This window comes from Leucopleurus acutus (genome assembly GCF_964270905.1).
Source record: "Leucopleurus acutus genome assembly, chromosome: 10".
In the NCBI taxonomy this organism is placed as follows: Eukaryota; Metazoa; Chordata; class Mammalia; order Artiodactyla; family Delphinidae; genus Leucopleurus; species Leucopleurus acutus.
The window spans coordinates 5,208,855-5,229,447 of record NC_139153.1 but is presented as its reverse complement, the minus strand read 5'-3'; the positions used below and the strand labels follow the sequence as shown (position 1 = coordinate 5,229,447).

The following is a 20,593-nucleotide window of genomic DNA, read 5'->3' as shown; positions in this document are numbered from 1 at the left end:
GCTTCTGAGGTGTGGGGAGCAAAAGCAGGGTACTGCGCAGGCCCCCTGTACACAGCACCACGAGGGGGGTGGGCAGACCACCTAAGCCCCCTCTCCAGCCCGACCCATGGGTCAGCCTCTACCCTTGCCCCATTTAAGGGACCTGCTCACCCCCCTCCACCCCAGAAGCGAGCAAGGGAACTTATTTGTTTTCACTCCCTCCTGCCGCAGCACTAGTTCCAATAAAGCCTTGCCTGAATTTCTCATCTGGCCTCTTATCAATTTCTGTTGGTTCAAGAGTCTAAGAACCTGGGTCGGTAATACTGCAACACGTACGAACCTTCAAAATACGCTGAGTGAAAGAAGCCAGACACAAAAGGCCACAGATTATATGATTCCATTTGTAAGAAATGCCCAGAACTGGCAAATCTATAGACACAGAAAGCAGACGAGTGGTTGCCAGAGGCTGGGGGAGGGAGGGATCATTGGGTTTGACTGCTAATAGGTAAGGGGTTTCTTGTTGGGGTGATGGAAAATATCTTGGAGTTAGTGATGATGGTTGCACAACACTGTGAATGTGCTAAAATCCATTGAATTGTACACTCTGAGGATCCCACGTGCCGCGGAGCAGCTGGGCCTGTGAGCCGTGGCCGCTGGGCCTGCGCGTCCGGAGCCTGTGCTCCGCGGCGGGAGAGGCCACAACAGTGAGAGGCCCCCATACCACAAAAAAAGAAAAAAAAAAATGGTTAAATCAATTTTATGTTATGTGGATTTTGTCTCAAATAAAGAAGTTACAAAAGACCCAAACACTTGAGTGCTTACTCTGCATAAGGTACCATCCTTACTGAAATGCACTATTTTTGTTACCCTCTCAACAACCTGAGGTCATCACTCAGACCATCCCTATGGGCCTCATTAATGTAGCACTTTTGTAAGCCAGGCTCCATTTAAGCAATTTCATACATTAACTTAATAATCATAATTGTGTGAGGTAGGCATCACTGATCCATTCTCAACAGATCAGGAAACAGATACAGAGGCCAGGCAACCTCACTTGCAGGAAAGGGGAAAAGCCTGGCCTGGCTGCTGCACAGTTCCCCTGCTGCACCCCCAGGCCCACAGTCTTGGTGGAGATGCTGGGCCGGGACTGGACAGCAGGTCCCACCGCCACACCACACCTGATGCCCCAAGCTTGCTGCCTGCCCTACCCTCTGACCCCAGGTACGGCCAGGGTTGCAGGGGTCCCTCTGGACTCTTCGCTGCAGTGTTGGGCACCCTGTCCCCACACCTTACCCCTTTTGTTACCTTTCATTATTGCTTGTCCCTTTCTCTCTCCCATGAGGGTCTCTACAGAGCCTTTTCATCTTTGTGCCCCTCCCTGGCACAGAGCTTTGCACTTAGTGAATGCTACTCTGATATCTGTTAAATAAAAACGTGATGGGAGGTTATGAAGTGATGTTTGCCTTGGAAGTGTGTGTGTGTGTGTGTGTGTGGCCAGTTTTCCTGTTCCTGGATTTTGAAGGATGGTCAAAATCTATCCTTCTCTAAAAAATGAATCTCACTCACTATAGTGGAAACAACCAACTAGCTCTGCAGCACACTTTATCCTGGTTCTGTTCACACTCTACCCTACATCAGAGGTAGTTTCCCTAACAATTTGTTTTTCATTTATTCGATCAACTTAATTTCCAAATTATGCCTTAAAATGACAATGGATAATCGAGATTTAATAACTTAGATTTTTGTTTGTTTTGTGACTTCCTTCTAAAGTAAATGTTTCAGTATTTGAGCTATACCATTATAATACCTGTTTTAAAAATGGCATAAGGGCTTCCCTGGTGGCGCAGGGAACACGGGTTCGTGCCCCGGTCCGGGAAGATCCCACATGCCGCGGAGCGGCTGGGCCCGTGAGCCATGGCCGCTGAGCCTGCGTGTCTGGAGCCTGCGCTCCGCAATGGGAGAGGCCACAACAGTGAGAGGCCCGCGTACCGCAAAAAAAAAAAAAAAAAAAGGCATAAAACTTAAAAGGTCCTGTCCTCCAGCTGGAAGATGGGAGATGGGTAAATGCTCGAGTTTTCACATAGGGATCAAGGTAAATGCGTGAGCCAGAAGCCAACACTCTGCAACAGAACTACAGGCAGATATGCACATTAGGTTATCAAACAGTCAAATCTCCCAATTCCTCAAAGCCAGCAGACAGTCATCAAGGACACAGAATGACAAAATAATCTTATTTTTCTTTGGAGGTTAGCGTTTTTTAATAAAAATACTTTATTAATTAACTGCTTAATTTACCCTATCATATCTTTTCTGACATGTGTGGCTGAAAACTCTTTGCTTCTTCATGTAACAATTGTGTGATATCATTTTCTATAGAAGGACAACAGGAGGTCTAATCTTCCCTCAGGCAAGGTTGATAGAAATTTGCTTCATATTATTAATAACTGAGGAAAGTTTTTTTAAACTTCAAATCACATTTCATTATTGGAAAAGTCATATACATTTTCAGGATTGTTGTCAAATAACAATTTATTTTTTAAAAAAATCTCAGAACATGTCGTAGCACATTCAGTAGCAAAGATCTTCCGGTGGTACACACGTTATGAAGACACACATTAGGTTTCTAGTTGGGCTGATTAGAATCTATACACCTGGAAAGGCGGTTGTGCTTAGTGGAGCTTTTAAGAATCAAAGTGCAAAGCAATGCATAAAAACAAGCTTGAAAGCGTCAAAGAGTTTTAAGATAGACTTAATTTTTCGTGATTTTCCCAAAGCCAGTCATGATATTTATTTAACTTGTGGTCTTCAGGGTGTACCTGGAAGAAATACAACACATTAGGAGACAGAGGCCTTATGTAAGTTAGTCAGAAATACATTTTTTAAATTGGCTTTTTAAAGATATGGTGGGGGAACAGTACCTTATGATAATATACCTGAAAATGATAACCTTTACCCTAATGAGATTCATGAATGGTTAAAATTATAGCTTACATCAAAGCAATCCTTTACAGTTTACAAAGTACTTTCCAATTTGGTACTGATCTTCACTGGGACTCAGTGTGGAGGGTGGTGATAACATGAGTCAAGTATTAATATGCCATTTTCCAGGAGCCTACAGACCCTGAGAGTTAAATGGACTGCTCAGGTCACAATAAATGGTGAAGCAGGGATGGGCTTGGCCAGACCTCCCAGCTAAATGCTTTAGGGCAAGTGTACAGGCTATGTGGCAGTGCCTATCAGCTGCCAGGATGCCACCCAGATGCCCGTGGGCTGGGCATACTCAATAGAATAGGCAGCCGAAGTAGGACCCATGTACCACAAAAATAGTCTGAGACCACTAGAAGAAACCCGACAAGCATGCCCTCCAGTCCTGCACCTGCCTGCTTCCCTTCAGTGGCGTGCTTTTGAAGGCGAGTATGACTGTGGCAGGAGGAAAGCCACATTAGGCCTAGAGACAGTACGTGAATGGAAATGACAGCAACAGGGCTAGAAGTGGCAAACCAGTGGAGGTCAGTCAGAGACCAGGGAGTCTTTGTGGACTTGGGGAAATCTATGGACCCTCTCCTGCTGTCAATAACCCCAAGCCACCACTGCCCCTCAAGCTTGGAACAAAGCTGGTTGTGACTGTAATGGCATGTGTGTCCAAGAAATAGTTCTAACCATAACGGTGGACTTACTTTACCTCAGAGACAAAATGTGCCGGAGACGGGCCTTACCTGCTTCCACTCATTGACACAAAAAATTCGGTAAGAGTCGTTGCCATATTTGCCAATCCCATGAAGCTCAATTGGATACCTCCACTGCTTTGTCAGATATTCATCTGAGAATACAACACCCACATATCAGGTCAGCCTCTAGGAAAACACCTTCCCGGGAAAGGAGGAACAACAGAAAGGGACGGGACAGAGTCTCTCCTAACAGCCTCGCTTGTGGCTGCTTTCTTCTGAATTCCTGCGGCCACCGCCCCTGTCTGACCTGCTTGTCTGCCACTGACTAACCGTTATTGTTTTGTGCTGACCTAACGAGACAGGGGTAATGTCCCTGAGGTCAACTGACTTTCTGCTTCACTGACTTCTTCCTCTAATCCTGCCCACACGGCCTGACCTGGTGCTGGGCAAAGATTTATCACCTGGGTCAGCGGGAGACTGCACTTTGGGGCAAACGAACTGTGTTCAAATGCCTTCAGTGCTTGAGCTGAATGACCTCTATTAATGTCGCAACTGAGGACATTAAAGTGTAAGGTGTGGCTCTCTTAAATAGGCACAATTTATGTTTTTCCCTTTGGGTATATGGGAAAGTACCTGAGAACTTGATAATGGTTTTTGCTCGAAGATCGTAGAGACCAAGAGGTTTAAGAAGTTCTGAAACATCTCTCCAGTTTGCAGTTCTCGCTACCTCAGCTGAAGGATACTTCTCCAGAAACTGCCAAAGCACAGGGATTGCCATTTTGCCTGGGAAGTAAAAGTAACTACGTGATTGCCAGCCTCCTGATGGGCTGATTTTAGGCTCACGTACTTCTTTACCTAGAAATCTCATATAGAGAGTTTTTTCTTTCTTTCTTTTTAAACCACTGATGAGAAGACATTACCTAAATCAGCAACCACTCTCAGAGTCAAAACCCAACACCATCAACCAATTTGGTTAACTGTCCAAATTATGCCAAAACCTGGCCTTGTATGATATTGGTTTTTAAATAATCAGATCATCATATAACTAGTGTAAAAGCATACAGAACATGAGGTGCCAGCGACATTAAAGAAAGCATCCAATGAAAAAGAAATGCTTTTATACATGACACAGAGAGGAGGAAGGTTAAGTAACAGATTTTCATTGATGACTAAAAGTAATCTGGAAGTGGAACATAAACGAAAATCTGCTCTTTAATGCTAAAAAGGCTGTTGGATGTCATCTAGTCCATAGGTGAAGAGTTTGAGGACTGACCAAAAGAAGAAGGCCTTACCTGAGGTCAAAATCAAACTTGAGACCAGGTTTCCTGATCAATTCTCCTCATCACACTGTCTCTACTAAGACAAAGATTACAAGAATCCACAAACCTGAGGTCCGGTTGAGGAATATAGTCGCAATGAGGAGCTTCCACGGATCATGGAAAAGTGTTTCTTGGATAAGATTAAAAGGTGACCGAGGAGGTGTCCACTTCTTAAAGGCCTTGCGTCGTGGGGGACTAAGAACTAAACAAACACACTGTATTATAGGGGAACACTTGAAATAGGTTTAAAGTCTGGTTTTCTGATTGGAAAAGGGGTACCTTCTTTGTTATATTTGCTGGAAAAATACAGGCTTGTTTTCCTTTTTTCTATTTGTGTCTGTGGGATGGCATCTTCTGAAAAGGAAAGAGTGAAAATTGTTTACAGAATCTATGGTTTAGCCTAAAGAAATATTCAGGGCTGCAAATAACAACAACACACTACTACTATAAAACGTTCAGTTTAGCACTATTCTAAATTAACCAGTTTAATCCTACTAATGACCTATGAGCAAGGTAGGTACTATTTTGTCTCCACTTTACAAATAAGGAAATTGAGGTACAGAGATGCTAGGTAACTTGCCCAAGGTCCCACAGCTAGTAAGTGTCAAGAGCTGAAATTCTAATCCAGGCAGTCTGGTTCCTGAGTCCATGCCTTTAACCACTATTATACTAGTTCTCTATGATTTTTGTTCAGAGTTCACTACATTGAAAAATTGGAAATAATATAGAATATTTTAAATTATGACGTTTGTACAATGTGGTTATTAAAATATTTTGAGACTACATCATGAATTTTTCCCATGTATTAATTTTTAAGTGATAAAAGCAATATTCTACATATGATCCCAATTTAACAAAAAAAGAAAAAATGTGATAGAAATTAGAATAAACCAAAATGGCATAATGGTATAATGGTTGTTGCTAGTTTTTCTTTTCTTTTAATTTTCCATATTTTCCAAATATTCTGCAGTGAATACTTTTACTAAAAAAAACAAAAAACAGGGCTTCCCTGGTGGCGCAGTAGTTGAGAGTCCGCCTGCTGATGCAGGGGACACGGGTTCGTGACCCGGTCCGGGAAGATCCCACATGCCGCGGAGCGGCTGGGCCCGTGAGCCATGGCCGCTGAGCCTGCGCGTCCGGAGCCTGTGCTCCGCAACGGGAGAGGCCACAACAGTGAGAGGCCTGCGTACTGCAAAAAAAAAAAACAAAAACCAAAAACCAAACAAAAAAAAGGATACAGATAAAACAGAACCTGCAGGAAAGCCTAAGATTTGGACCTTAGAACACCTAAAGCCACTATCTACTGGGAAGTTTAATTTAACAAAGACTCTTTGACTACCATTATTAGGCTTTCAAGTTTCTAAAATCATCACATTTAATACTCCCCATAGCCATACCCTCTAAATTTGAATGTCAGTTAATAACACCTTGCATTTGTCTAGCGTGAAGGCATCTTTTTCACTTCTCATTTTACAATATTCATGATGTGAAAAACAGGACTGGTGAGGGTTATTACCTGTGTTTTACAGATGAAGACTCTAAGGCTTAGAAATTAAGCAACTATCTGAAAACAATAGTGGGATTGACTATAGATTGGGACAAGTATCCACGTCTCCAGATAATCAGTCTAGTGTTTTTTGTTATTCTAGTTTGAATAGGCAAAGCCCAGTGGAAAGTAAAAAAGAGTCAGAACAAAGGAAACTGCTCTTACTACCTACTTGATAATTTCTTCTGTGGGTTCCTATAGATAATTACTGACTAGCCTCCTTTATTACTAGGAGACTAAGCTCAATTTACGTGGCAATTTCTAACTAAGGCACTGGGAAAGTCTTTACTACTCCATTGGATACCTATTACCTATAGTAAACGTACTTATGTTGAGAACTAGACTTCTTTATGCATAGGATGACTAGCATACTTCCATTTTAGTCACAAAAGGATGTTTCTGATATTTTACTTGCCCATTTTACTAGCAATAAATCTACATAAACCTCAAGGATTTAGGAAGCTCAAGGTCTTTAAAGAACACATTGGAGAATTTTTATGCAGTTCCTAGGTGTACGTGGTCATCTTCTGTTCAAGGCAGAGAAATTCCAGGCACAGCAAAGACATAATAAAATCATGAGTGGGACCAAGAGCAGGAACCAACTCTAACCACCTGCTCTACTAATCTGTCCATGCTGTCTCCCCATAGGACTTTAAGTAAAATTACTATTCTTCTTTAAAGGAGTTACTCATTATACCATAATGGCATAATGAATAACTAATACAGTGTTGCTCAAAGGTCTCCTTTCTTTTATCTCTTATTCACTGAGGTATTATAAAGGCAAAAGTGCTAAGCTCTGAACTCTGTATTAAGAGCATATTACAAATAATAGATAACTATGTGATTACAGTTTTGAATTACTTAGAGCTCTAAAGCATTTTAGAGAAGCATTACAATAGAAGATAAAAATGACTATGATATATACAAAATTAAATTGGAAGTCACACATCAGTAATAAGTAACAGGAGGGGTGCAAAGAGAAGATACTGACTATTTTCAACCAGTTTATGTATAAAAGGAGTCTTCCCCAAATCTTTTCACAAGTGAAACCTTTTTATTTCCCCTAAAGTTGTAAGATTATTGGCTGGAAAAAAGGGAAGATGGGAGCGCACTGTGGAGGAGAGTCCCAGGTGTTGTACCAGGATGGTGGCAACGGTTAATGGCACAATTGCCCTCTGTTGGGGGCAGTAGCCAGCTGATTCTTTGCCGTACAAAAGGGCTTAAATATCAGTTACCCAAGGCACTAGGACCAACTGGGAGAATGTATCTGATATTTGGCCCTACTTCTTCATTCTATTCCCACATGCTAACTGGGTACAGGCATGAAGTGCAAAATCCTCATCACATGTTCAACAGCACTTTAGTGCACTGAATACCTTGGCATATTTTCGCAGAAGTAGAGTCTTTCTCCGTTTGTGAGCTGTTGTCCATTTCAGAGCCACCTTTTGAAATGTCAATATGCAAATGCTCCTTCCTTTCCCCAACTTCTACTTCGGTTCTTATTTCCTCAGATTCTAAAAAGGTACCCTCACACTTCTTGTTGTGTCCTGCTCCTTCGGTTGAACGTAATTTGTTTATGATGCCAGAAGTGGTCTGTTCAAAATCTGATCCTGAACACAATGATTTTTCTTTACCAAGCCTCTCCTCTTCACTGGTCACAGTAAGGGTCTTGTCGCTCGCTCTGGCATCAGAGACGCAGCAAGTTCTCTCAAGCTGATTTTCTTGTGCAAGAGGCTCACTTTCAGCATCTGCTGCCTTATTATACACAGATGCTCTTTTTCTACTACTTTGAACAGGATCTGGAAGACTCCTCCGGCACCCTGTTTTAGTTTTCTTAATTTGAATCGCTTTCAAAACAGTCACCTTTCTTTTGGACTTTCTAACCTTTCTGGAGTCAGCATCATTAACACCATCATCTTCTTTCAAAAGCCAACGAATGGAAGTAAAGTTAGAGAGTCCTCTGCTGTCTTGCAATTCCAAACTAGCACTTGGCAAAGAAACCACATCTTTTTTCCACCTGCTTCGTGTCCTGAGGCTCCGGTTTGAATTGCTACTTTCGTTTTGCAGCTGGGATGGCAGAGCTGCCATGCTTTGGTCTTTACATCCTGACTTGATGCTCCTTTTATGAAGTACAGTAAAATCAAAATCTTCTGGCTTAAGAGAAGTCTCTCCACTTTTGTGAAGATAATTAGCAAGTGAACTTCTGGATCGGAACTTCAGTCCCTGTGGGCTAGAAAATGATATTAAAGAAAACTTATTGCTAGTTAATAAAAGTGACTTTAAAAAAAAACCTGGACCATATTTTGGATTTTTTAGTAATAATTTCCAAACTTTCACGGGCATTTGTCATTTAAAATAAAAAAAAGTGATCAAGTGATACTTTAAAATAGTTTCCTCTATGACAACAGAACATAATTTTACAAATATAGCTTAAGTGCAACCTTACCAGTAGCCATTCACAGTAGGAGAAAATGTAAGCATTTGTCCCCAAATCACCTGATGTAAGTAACCAGTGACAGTGAAGGAACAGAATCCGTAATGGTTTTATGGTAAAAACAGAAAAAAGCCAAAACTCCTGCTATGCTTTCCTACCACCTGTCTAGACAAAATTATTTGGCTGTACTATCTTTACCATCTTGCATGCTCACCTGATGAAATATACGTCATATCTTCCTGCTGTTTTCCCAGATAACCTTTGCTTCACAACTCTTTCCCATCCACATGGTACAGACTTATGGCACTCTGCCATTGCGCTACCACCAAATTGAGCAGAAGCAATGGGTTCTTGTAGCGGGGGATTACACTCACTGCTGCTTTTTATCACCATTTGTTTCTCATCTTCTCCCACTCTTTCTGATCCCAAAGCAACACCTTCCTCCCTGAAAAAAAACAAACTCCAAGTGATTAGCTCATTTAAAATTAATTAGACTCTGCTTATTCAATTTCAGTCCATAACAGAGAAGGAACCACATGGACTATTTGGACTATGGGAGAGATTAAAATCAGTATGGCTCAGTCATGCTATGAGTATCTTCCTCCTCTCCAATATCTTCCTGTCCTCCAACATGGTTAAAAAGGGTTGGAAGTCTCTGCACAATGAAAAGCTCAAGTTACTTGCTAGAAAATTTTTTTTTTGCTGTTAATCATTGAATAGCTCTGTTATAGAGATTTCTGGTGACACTTGGCATAAGTTTAAAAACATGAACCAATAGCTGAGCTCTTAACCTGGGGATCCACAGAACAGCTTAAATGAGTCAGTGAGACACCGTCCTCCCCCCGAAATAAGTGAGGTAAAATTTTTATATATATGTGCATTTTGGGGGCGGTGGGGGGACAGTGTCTATTACTTTCATCAGAGGTTGTAATCCTCTAAAAGGTAAAGAACACTTGATAAAGAATTTTCAAACTCTCTTTCATTCTTGATCCAATAACCTTCTGAGGTAGGTAGGATAAGGATTACTCTCATTTTATTGACAGAATTGAGTGACAGGAAGATTAAGTTATTTGCAGAACTGATTCCAGGACGTAGGTCTACTAAATCTTGGTCTAATACTTCTCCCCCTCTACTATTGTTGAAAAACTTCAGTAGAGTGTATCCTAATCACTTAATCATATTTACATTTTCAAAGTTGGATGAGTCTCTAGAGATGTCTAACCAACTTCTTTTCTACAAATAGGGAAACAAAGCATGAGCCAGTGACTAACTAGAATTAGAATCAAAGTCTTCTGATGCAATATGGGGTTAAATAATTTGGGGGATCTGGGTGGATCTTAAGAAATTATACCGTTCACAATTTTGGCGATAAGGAAACTGAATCCTGGTGAAAACAGCACGAACTTTAAAATCAACAGACTGGGTTCAAATCCCAGCTCTGCCATTTACTACCTATGGGGTCCAAGAGCAAGTTACTTAACCTGTCAAAGTCTCTTTCTCCATCTGTAAAAAGGAGGTAATACCTCTTTCACGGTAGTTCTGAGAATCACATGTTTTTTTGGGGGAAAAAAAGTAGGTAAATCATCTTAGCCCCACACCGCACATACACAAGTACTCAGTACTCCAGCCCTTGTTCGCAGGAACTAACCCTGCCGGCCTCCAAGTGTCCATCCACCCTAGGTAAGAAAGGCCCACCCACCTTCTACTCCCCCGCTCCCATTTTACAGGTGGCGAAACTGAGGTCCGAAGGGGACAATAACTTGCCGGAGGTCACACGGCCGGTCGGGGACTAGGCGCTGGTTGGCGATGACCGAGGGGGCAGCTCCGCAGTCCCCCAGGCTCGGACTCTCCATCCCAGACGTGTCCCTCAAGCGGTCTCCAGCTGCAGTAATAGGCCGAGAGGGTGCGTCGCTCTGGGTGTGGAGCGGAGTAAGAGGCGATCACTTCTCCAGCTCGGAGCTCTAGGATGGAACCAAAAGATGAAGGCAGTGAAAGTCTGTCCGACTGCTCAGCCGCTTTCCGGCCGCCCCCCCCGACTACAGCCGCCATTTCCACGGCTCAGCCAATCAAGTCCTTTGTCGAGGAAGACGCACCGCCCCCTACCCATTCCGACCAATCGCGCGCGTCCTAGATATGAGGAGGCCTTCTAGCCAGCCTCCCGTTCCTTCTTTCTAGCCCTCCCTTGTAGACATGCGCACTCGGAGCTCTCTGCCTCGCGCGTAGCTCACTGCGCATGTGCGTTGCCGGGGTAGCGCAGGGAGACAAAGTGGCTCGAGGAGTTAGGCCTGTTGCTGAGGCAGGGAGGAGGGGCCCGAGGCGTGAGGGAAACCGCTATGAGGGCCGTGTTGACGTGGAGAGATAAAGCCGAGCAGTGGTGAGGAGCGGGGCAGTCCGGGAGGAGCGGGAGTCTGAGCCCCAGCGGGGATGGCGGGCGCTATGGCGTGAACCCTGGTGGTTGCCAAGGGTAACGGGCCTGCGGGCTGGGCTGAGGGCCCTGAGTCCCGGCTCTGGGCGACTGCAGGGTCGCCTTCCCACCGCTTTGCGGATGGAGAAACTGAGGCCTGGAGAGGGAGCAAGGGGATGTACCACGCCTGAGGTAGTGGCCTGTGGAGGCGGCTTTACACATAATCACAGTCTGATCTTGTCGTTCCTTTACTCAAAATCCATCCTGGGCTCATCAGTGTTTTCCATCTTCACAACTTATGCCACTTCCGCGTATTACCTATACTCTTGTTTACTTAACCTTTTTTCTAAATTGTCCCACTTATTTTCCTTTAAACATGCTTTTACATTCTACAGGGAAACTTTATTACACTGTGTATGAAAACCAGTAGCAATTGCTGTAAATGTAAGATAACTGTAGAACTTAAAGCAGGGAGAAACAAAACGGCGTTAACAAGTTGTAGCTAGATACTGTTGCTAGGGAACCTCTGAGCCTCAGGTGTAGTGTTTCTAGAGCTAGAGATTTAGCAAGTGTGGTTGGAGAGGTGCTTGAGTTGAATAGCATCAAAGCAAGACTTTCTCCTATGTTTTGTTAGAAGGTTTGAAAGAGTATCGAAAGAGAATGACTTTCTCACTTTATGATTCACCGTTGTTTAATGTCCTATTCCATTTTTATCCCCCAAATCCATCATATAACAACACATTTGGGGGCATACTGACTTATTGGGCAGTTCTCCTCAGCCTGACTTTCAGAACTTCCTACATGATCTTTTCAGCTTCATCGTGAAGCCTCTGCTTTGGCTACTGGAACAGAGCCATTCCCTCTCTGTCTTTTCTTTGGCCTCTCTGTGTGAGGCCTTCCTTCATCTCCTCACAGTGAAATCCTAAACGTCCTTAAGCCTCTCTTTGGAGATGGTCGCTCTCTTTGTACTCTGCACCAGTAATAGCTAATGCTTACTTTGTACCAGGCACTGGCTAAGAACTTCATATCTTTTATCTCATTGTCACCTCACAACAGTACCTGACATAGGTACTATACTTATTTCTGTTTTACATACGAGGCGACTGAAGCACAGAGTGGGTAAATAATTTGCCAGGGTCACACAGTGAGTAAGTGGTGGAGCCAGCTTTCTTCCTCACTCCAGAGCCAATGCTCTTAGCCACTGCGTTAATTATTCCTGTTGTTACAGAGGCTGCAAACTCAAATGCCTGCAGGAATCAGGCAGGCAACGTAAATGCGAGATGTTTATTTGCATCTTGAACACAAGGAATTGTTTGTTTTCCCTAGGAGTATTCTTCTTTTCTCTACTGCACTTTTCTTGAAACGTATAGCCCTACAACTGTATCTTTCACTTCTACTCTTAATAGAGATTTGAGTAAAAAAAAATTTTTTTTTTTTACTTTTCTCTTAACTGTTATAAAAGTATTCATAGCACAAGCTGCTGATAGCTAGCAGCTGAGCATTTGATTTTGCTGTCAGATACTAAGAAGTGGCAAGGACTGTGGCAAACTGGAGAGCGCATGCTCTGACTGAAAGGGACAACAGCTGCTCTGCTTCTGCTAGTTACCACCCTGCAGGAATTTGGCCCAGCGTGGCTCAGAGCTTCCTGTTTTCACCAGAAACCAGGGATCTGGGTTTTTATGTGAAATGTCCTAATTTTCAAATGTTGGCACCTAATCTGTAAAATATATATATATATATACAAAATAAAATACCATATGGGCCAAACAAAACGTTTGCTAGCCAAATATAGCCTGATTGGCTCCCAGTTTTCACCCCCTGGCATAGGATTTTGTTCATTCTTCTTTTGTGGTACTTAGAGTCTGTCTAGTGCAAGAGTTTATGGGAAACTGTTGATCCCAGAAGTCTATAAACCCCTTAAAAGCAATGGCTATGTCTTACTCATTTCCAAGGCTTATTCTAGAGCCTAGACAGTGTTTGTTGTGATTATTTCATGGATAGAGGTATTCATGAATGAATGAAGAGGTGAGTGAATGAATGATGAATGAAGATTGGTTATTTGGGTTTTGGCCCATTACAGCTATTCTAGTGTAGGGGCTTTAGGGGTTCTAGGGACCAGCAATACTGATGGCAGCTACATATGCAAGCTGATAGCCCAGAATGAGACAAAACAAAAAACTATAAAAATAAATAGTAGAACTCCAAAATCCCAGATGTCAAAAGATTCTTCCTCCACACTGAAACAGCTCCGCCTGCTGGTCTGCTCTTTTGCTTCCATCTAACCTTCGTGTAGCAGCAGGAATTCTCTTTTTTGAGTCCTGTTGCTGTGTGATCCGTTACTCCACCTCTCATCAACCCAGAGTGACTCCCCATTACCTTCCATGTCAGATTGTGCACTTAATTAGGTGGTCCTTCCCCTGCCCCACCCTGCCCCCTTTTGCTAAGATTTAAATTTATGCTTTTCAGTTCAGCTGTAAACTCCATTTTCCTGTCCAAAGGCCCTTCCCAAATGTTCTCTTATTCTTCTCTGAGCTCCTTCTTTTCTCCCTTCAAAGCAGTGCTCTAGATTCTTCTCAACCATGATGCCTTATTCCAGGCAGGCTGCCATCTGCTCTGCCCTTCATCCACAGCAGCTGTGGGCCAGACTGTTTACATGCCTTATCTTGTTTAATCTCCACAGCAGCCTTTGAGGTTGGAATTGTTACCCCATTTACAGATGAAGAAACTGAGACTTAATGAGGGAACAATTTGCTTAAGATTCAAATCAAGTAAGTGGGGGCTGGATCAGGTTGTGCAGGATTTGGAGAGGCACCTTGAGACTTCAGTTGACAGTGGGGTGGGCACAGGGTTGGCAGAGGACAGTTTGCAGGACCCACCCTCTGTCTCTCTGCAATGGAATCTGACAATGTCCGTTTTTCTTAAAAGGGGGCAGGTGGGGAGAGAGAGCCATCCTACCGTACTGTCTGCAGACAGGTGAGCTCCCCAGCCCTGGAAGTGTTCAAGCAGAGGCTGGATCCATCAATAGGGAGTTCCTGCCCTGGTAGGGGAGTTGGGCTATATGACAGGGTCTAGGGTCTTTCCCAATAGTTTGGGAAAGTTTCTGTGGTCTTATGATGTAATTAAAGCCCAAGGGGTTCAAGATAAAAATCTTGTCAGTTTGTCAGTTACACTCATTTTGTGTCTAGGACAATGCCATGTACTGTGGGTCCACAAATGTCTAAAATAGGGTCATTACCCTGAAATTGCATATGACTGTAATTAAGGGGATAAGATAGTATCTGAAACAGTGTAAATACAGAAGATTATATAACTCTTAAGTTGAACTGTACAGATTCTAAGTACAGTAAGAATTTGGATTGGGGTAAATCAGACATGTATGTTATACTTTAGAAAAGCAAACTTCAGGAAATGCAGAGAAAATGAATTTTCACATCTGAAAGGAAGGTAGCTAAAGACTTGGCTCAAGTGAGATGCTCAGAAATGATTTGCTAATAATTCAGCCCAAAATGATCCTAGTGAAGAAGAAGCCACACGGGAACCACTTTGATGGGCTCAGATATGTACAAGGCAGGAAGGGAGCCACACGACCAAGATGACTGTGGAAGAGAGGTGCAGACCCCTCCCAAACCTCGTGCCTCACCAGCTCCCCACAGGAGGTGGTGCTTGTGTACCCTGCGAGGCGGGAGGGCAGCTCCCTAGCCTTGCTGTGTAGGTGAGGACCACAGCTCAGGCCGGAGGTCAGCCCTTCTGGCCCCAGCTCCCCCCGCTTTCCCCTCTCCCCCCCTGCTTCTCTGCAGAGTGTGAAATGCACCCAGTACGTTGTCCCCTAGGTTCTGAGAAAGAAAGCCTGAGAGACGGGAAGGCTCAGGTCTGTTACCACATAACAGCAAGGAAGCTGAAGGACTCAGGGTTTGTGTTTGCTTCTGTCACGAGGGATGCCCAACTGGAGAGGGGTAGCAATCGCTGTGTTCCAGCTTCTCCATCAGCCAGCTGTATGACAGCAGACAGATGACTCGCCTGTGTACTTCAGTTTCCTCATCAGTAAAAATGGGCCAATAATGCCTGGCCTGCCTGAGGCATTATGTTAGCATAAGGTCAAATGAGATCATGTAAATTTACCCTCTTCAACAACTCTTAACTCTTGAATATTTGTGAAGAATTATTTTTATTAAAGGAAGCTTCTGAGGTCAATGGAGCCTATATAAGAACTCTGAATTCTATGTGTGATGCCTTGAGTAGATGATAACACTTTTTTTTTCCTGCTGATGAAACATGGAGACTCTTGCTAATTATTTTGTCAACTATGGCATATGCAAATAATAATTATAATGGAGGCCACACGCATAGTGGTTAGAGCTTGGGCTGCAGAGTCAGACTGCTTGCGCTTGAACTCTGGCTCCACCTCTACTCAGTAGCAGTTTATTTTCAGGCAAGTTAGTTAACTTCTCTGTGCCTTAGTTTTCTCATCTGCAAAACAGATATAAGGTTGTTGTGAAAATTAAGTGAGTTAATACATGTAAAGCATTTAAACTGTACTTTGCACACGTAAATAAATGTGCTTAATAAATATTAGTCACTGTTGTTAAAGTATTGAGGGTGGCATAGATTTGTTATACTTGACAGTAATTCAGGAGAGTGGAAGGCCATATAGCACAGACTGTAAAGTCAGACCTGAGTTAAAATTCTGGCCCTTTCACTTGCTGTGTGATGTTGGGCAAGATACTTGACCTCTCTGAACTGTGGTGTCCTCAACCACTAAATTGAGTAGTAATTCTTACCTCATAGAATGCTTGTGAGGACAGAATAAAATAATGCATTTGAGGAGCTCAGCATTGGGTGTCTGTGGTAAATGCTCCAAGTAGTTACCAGGGTGTGATTTTTTTTTGGCCGCACCGCCCGTGGCTTTTGGGATCTTATTTCCCTGACCAGGGATCAAGCCCGCGCCTTCGGCAATGAAATTGTGGAGCCTTAACCCCTGGACCGCCAGGGAATACTCCAGGGTGTATATTTTTCGATCACTCATAGGTGCCAGGTTAATTTATCCCATGTTCAACTTTTACAATAGGCCATCTTGGCAGTGCTGTCTGACACACTCTTACTAGGGTCACCTGAACTAATGAAACCCTCTGCCTGGGGGCATTTGAGAATCTTTGTAATACGGCTCCAGCCTGTTTTTTCCAGCCTTATCACTCCCTATTGCCTTGCACATAGCCAAATGTTTCAGTCAAATTAGGTTATTTAGATATTTGCTATTCCCACTGTCTTGTCTTTGCTTGTTCTGTTTTCTGTGCCTGAAATGCTGCGCCTACCCAGTCTCCTCCTGCATGTCTCAGAAGCCCTACCTTTTTCACATATTGTTTTCTTCATGAAGCTTTATCTGATCCTCTCCAAATCAGAACACTGTGTCCACTCCTTGGAATCCTACAATATATGCTTTAATGTGTCTCCTAAAGCCTCTATCACAGTATTATTCTATATTTCATCCAGTCTAAGAGGTCACTGATTGTAAAATATCATTATTTTACATACGACTAAGAAAGCAAAAAATGCTGCCAGTTAAACTGACACATCATCAATTATAAGACACATCCCAAAATTAGAAATGTTCAAATGTGAAAAAAACGTGTGCTTTACAATTGATGACGTGATTCTTTGTGGGTGTCTGAGCATCCATCACCTTTCCTCAGGATGGTAATTTCCTTGAGGGCAGGGAGGGTCTGTGATTTACTCATCTTGTGTCTCTTAGCTCCTAGCCCCTAAGAGGCATTTGGTAAGTATCTGATTAATTGGAAAGAGTAATGTTGTTGTTTTTTTTTGCCTGTGCCTCGCGGCATGTGGAACTTCCCCACCCAGGGATCGAACCCATGCCCCCTGCATTGGAAGTGTGGAGTCTTAACCACTGGACCACCAGGGAAGTCCAGTAATGATATTTTAATAAATGACCAACTTTTTCAGAGACCTGTGGATTTGCTAGCCCTCACACGTTCTCTCAGTTTGTGTAGCCTTCATGGTATTATTAGATGAGGTAGTGCCCTCCACTGTTTACTCTTTGAATCATGTCTGGCGTCTGGCTTCTGGACAGGTGGAAATTGGGACACAACAGCTAACTGCCAAGTGAATTGTGATCGAAGGTGTGGTAGTTGAATGGAATTTGCAACCAAATGCAATTCTTAGCTATTATTTTTCTCCCTCAGACACAATCAGTGCTTCGTAATGGAAATAAAGTTTGCTTTCCCAGCCATTAGCAGACCTCATCATTTTGGTTCCTAATTGTCCTTTTGTCTTGTCTTGTCTCCCGTTTAGTGTATATGACCTCGCATTTAAGCCCGACGGAACCCAACTGATTTTGGCTGCAGGAAACAGATTACTGGTAGGATTTTGTCTGAGTTTCCTTTTTAAGTGCTTTTTTTCCTCTGCCTCTTGTAAGTGCTCTGAAATTTGACCCTTTTTTTAAGATAAAAAAGGCAAGGTGGAAAAACCAGTCATTATTTTTTAATAGGGAAGGAAATGGGCTACTTAAAACAGGTAGGTAAACTGTCTATCAGATAGGAACCTGTGAACAATACCTCCTTTGGAGTCATTAATCTTTCCCTTTTTACTTTGAGACACCCACGAAAGAGTTCAAAATAATTTAAATGCCTTTGAAAGTGAGCCTTTGTCAGTTCATATTTTGTCCCCCTGAAAAATTCAAACAACAGCCCTGAAGGGGCTCCCTCTGTGAGAAGCCAGATAGCCTGACCTCAGCTTTTAGGCACTGGCCTTCCTAAACAATTCCATATGGATGCTGTCCTATTTTTCATATTTTCAAAGAACGTAAGCTGTCTCTGGAACCTGTCCCAGTGTATAAAAGTAATTTTCAGAGAACTCTTTATGTTTGACCTAAAACCCTTTGCATGATCTCCCCTTCCTCCTGCGTAAGTCCGCTTCCTCTTGCTCTGTTGTCTCGAGATATGCAGACGGCCTGATCTCCATTCTGTGCATGGCAACTACATAATCTGAAAGCCGCGGGTAAATTGTTCTGCAGACTTCTGTCCAGGGTAAACAATCCAAGTCCTTTTAGGTTTTTCCCATAGGTTATCTTCTCCAACACTGACCATTTCTGGAGGGTTTTGCTTTTATTTCTCAGATGGTGTGTTTTTTAAATCTCCACATATTTATACATGTTACACAGCTATAAAATCGTAAATGCACGTTACAGATGGGTTTTATAACACTCCCTACAATTTGCAAACCCAGAGTTCAGGTCTGTGACTTCCAACTCTTGGTAGCAAGTAGGAAACATCTCTCTGTGATGTTGGTAGTAGGGCAGGGCTACACTGGCATTTAATCATGCTCTAGCTGGGCTCTTTGTGCTGGCTCTATTAGGGAGGGCCTAGCTTGTTTGGTCATATATCCAAATACATGCAAGGGGAGTGAACTGTGTAGAGAAGTTTCACGGAGTGAAGTTTTGTTTCTCGAGCATTAATGGCACATTTCCGGCCGTGTAATGGGCAGAATCAGAGCCTCTCCTTCTTGGGTTTCCCAACTTTAAGTCACATTCTTTCTGGTTTCTTGGTTCAGTTTTTACTTGGTGCAAATTTAGAATATTGACAAATGTGTTGTTTTGACAACAAAAATAGCAGCAGCAGCCTGCAGGGATTCTGACTACTGGACGCCACGCGGGTAATCTGTACTTTTGTCTCTTTTTTGCCAGGTTTACGACACGTCTGATGGCACCTTACTTCAGCCCCTAAAGGGACACAAAGATACTGTGTACTGTGTGGCATATGCGAAGGATGGTAAGAGGCTGCTCTGGATTTAGTGTCTGTAATGGCCTCACAGCCACTCATTTCTCTCCTTGGCTGCGCCTTCGTTGTGTTGAGTGAGCTCAAGTACAGCTTACAGTTTCGGAAGATAGTCTCTTAGACTTCAGTTCAGTCATTCGATTCAGTTCAGTCATTCAAGTATTTATTGAGGCCCATCTGTGTGTCAGGCGTTGTTCTAGCTGCTTGAGATACTTCAGAGAGCAAAACAAAGATCCCTGCCCTTATGGGGCTTTTATCTATGTGGGGGGGGGGTGGGGGAAGGAGAGAGAGTATGAGGGAAGGCATACAATAAACGTGGTAAATAAGTAAATTGAACAGTACGGCGGAAGGTGGTGTTAGGAAGAAGAAAAAGTAGGACAGAATAAGGGGGATTGAGAGTGCTGTGTGGGCAGGGCATTGGGTACAGTGTTGAACAGGGTAGTCATGGTGGCTCATTGAGATGGGGACAGGCAAGCAAAGACTTGAAGGTGGGGAGGCAGGGAAATAACGACTGAGCATCTGGGGAAAGAGAGCTCCTCACAGAGGGAAGAGCCATTGCAGAGGCCCTCAGGTGGGGTGTGCCTTTCTGGGGCTGGGACAGAGAGAATCGGTGGGGAGCAATAGGGGAGGAAGGTAGAGAGGTAGCAAGTGTGGGCTGGCTGGATTCTGTTGGCTGTCGTAGAACTTTAGCTTTGATTCTCGCCGGAAACGGGGAACCACTAAAGAGTTCTGAGCAGAGGAGAAATCTGATTGGATTTATATTTTAAAAGGATCCCTCCAGATGCTGTACCCCAAACAGCCTGCAAAGGCTGAGGGTTGGGCAGAAAGACGAGTGAAGAAGCGTCAGCCACTGGTGATGGCAGCTCAGACCCCTGTAGGAGCAGAGAAAGTGGGGAGCAGTGGTCAGAGTCTGGATACAGTTGGAAGGTGGAGCCAGTAGGATTGCCTGACAGAATGTGGGGCGTGAAGGAAGGAGTCGGGGGTGACTCAATGGTTTTTGACCTGAATGACTGAAAGGATGGAGTTGCCCTCCACTGAGATGGGGAAGGCTGCAGGCCGAGAAACTTACAGCAGGAGATCCGGAGTTCAGTTTCAGACGTGTTGAGTTTGAGGAAAGTTGACGCTGTAGAGGTGGGGGCGGAATTGCTGGAGCAGAGTTGCTGAGTGGGAAGAGGAGAGGGGATCCAGGGCATAGGTGAGCATGGTGGGAAGTGGAGGATGTCACTGCAAGTGCTGGCAGCGGGGGCATGTCGTAGTAGGAGTCTAACAGAATTCTCTTCCGTTTTTTCAGTGAAATAGGAAGCAGCAACATCTGAGAGTGAGGATGGGGAAGGAGGTGTCTGAGAGTTGAGGCAAAAGAAAAAAGAGTACAACACCACCTAGTTGAGGGGCTGAGTGAATGGCCCCAGGAGGTATAGTGAGACCCTAGCTACACGAAGGGCCCACCCAAAGCTGGTGA

At 43.6% G+C, this 20,593-nt stretch overlaps 2 protein-coding genes across 3 annotated transcripts in view; one reads left to right on the top strand and one right to left on the bottom strand.

Annotated features, from left to right (window-relative positions):
- Positions 1-2,391: 2,391 nt before the first annotated feature.
- On the bottom strand, positions 2,392-10,935 carry MBD4 (methyl-CpG binding domain 4, DNA glycosylase). Of its 2 annotated transcripts, none has more exons than XM_082847649.1 (8): positions 10,707-10,935; positions 9,161-9,387; positions 7,889-8,742; positions 5,246-5,320; positions 5,034-5,168; positions 4,281-4,430; positions 3,696-3,799; positions 2,392-2,795 (listed from the first exon to the last, which is right to left on the bottom strand). In XM_082847649.1, the coding sequence occupies exons 1-8, from the start codon at positions 10,797-10,799 to the stop codon at positions 2,718-2,720; spliced, it is 1,716 nt and encodes a 571-aa protein (XP_082703775.1). In that variant the 5' UTR covers positions 10,800-10,935; the 3' UTR covers positions 2,392-2,717. The 2 variants fall into 2 exon arrangements, with proteins under 2 accessions (XP_082703775.1, XP_082703776.1); XM_082847650.1 differs by having other exon boundaries at positions 5,246-5,317.
- Positions 10,936-11,211: 276 nt separating this feature from the next.
- The window catches only part of IFT122 (intraflagellar transport 122), a 70,190-nt gene continuing 60,808 nt past the window's right edge, over positions 11,212-20,593 (top strand). The window contains exons 1-3 of the mRNA XM_082847661.1: positions 11,212-11,320; positions 17,654-17,720; positions 19,044-19,128. Of these exons, the coding sequence (XP_082703787.1) occupies positions 11,280-11,320; positions 17,654-17,720; positions 19,044-19,128 (193 nt within the window). The 5' untranslated portion in view covers positions 11,212-11,279. The remainder of the gene's footprint in view (positions 11,321-17,653; positions 17,721-19,043; positions 19,129-20,593) is intronic.

Excerpts from the sequence above, each read along its gene's own strand:
- MBD4 (XM_082847649.1), bottom strand. The coding sequence starts at position 10,799 with ATGGAGAGTCCGAGCCTGGGGGACTGCGGAGCTGCCCCCTCGGTCATC. Across the intron at positions 8,743-9,160 it reads TATGACGTATATTTCATCAG|CCCACAGGGACTGAAGTTCC; the intron begins GTGAGCATGCAA and ends ATCATTTTCTAG. Across the intron at positions 3,800-4,280 it reads AACCATTATCAAGTTCTCAG|ATGAATATCTGACAAAGCAG; the intron begins GTACTTTCCCAT and ends TTGTATTCTCAG.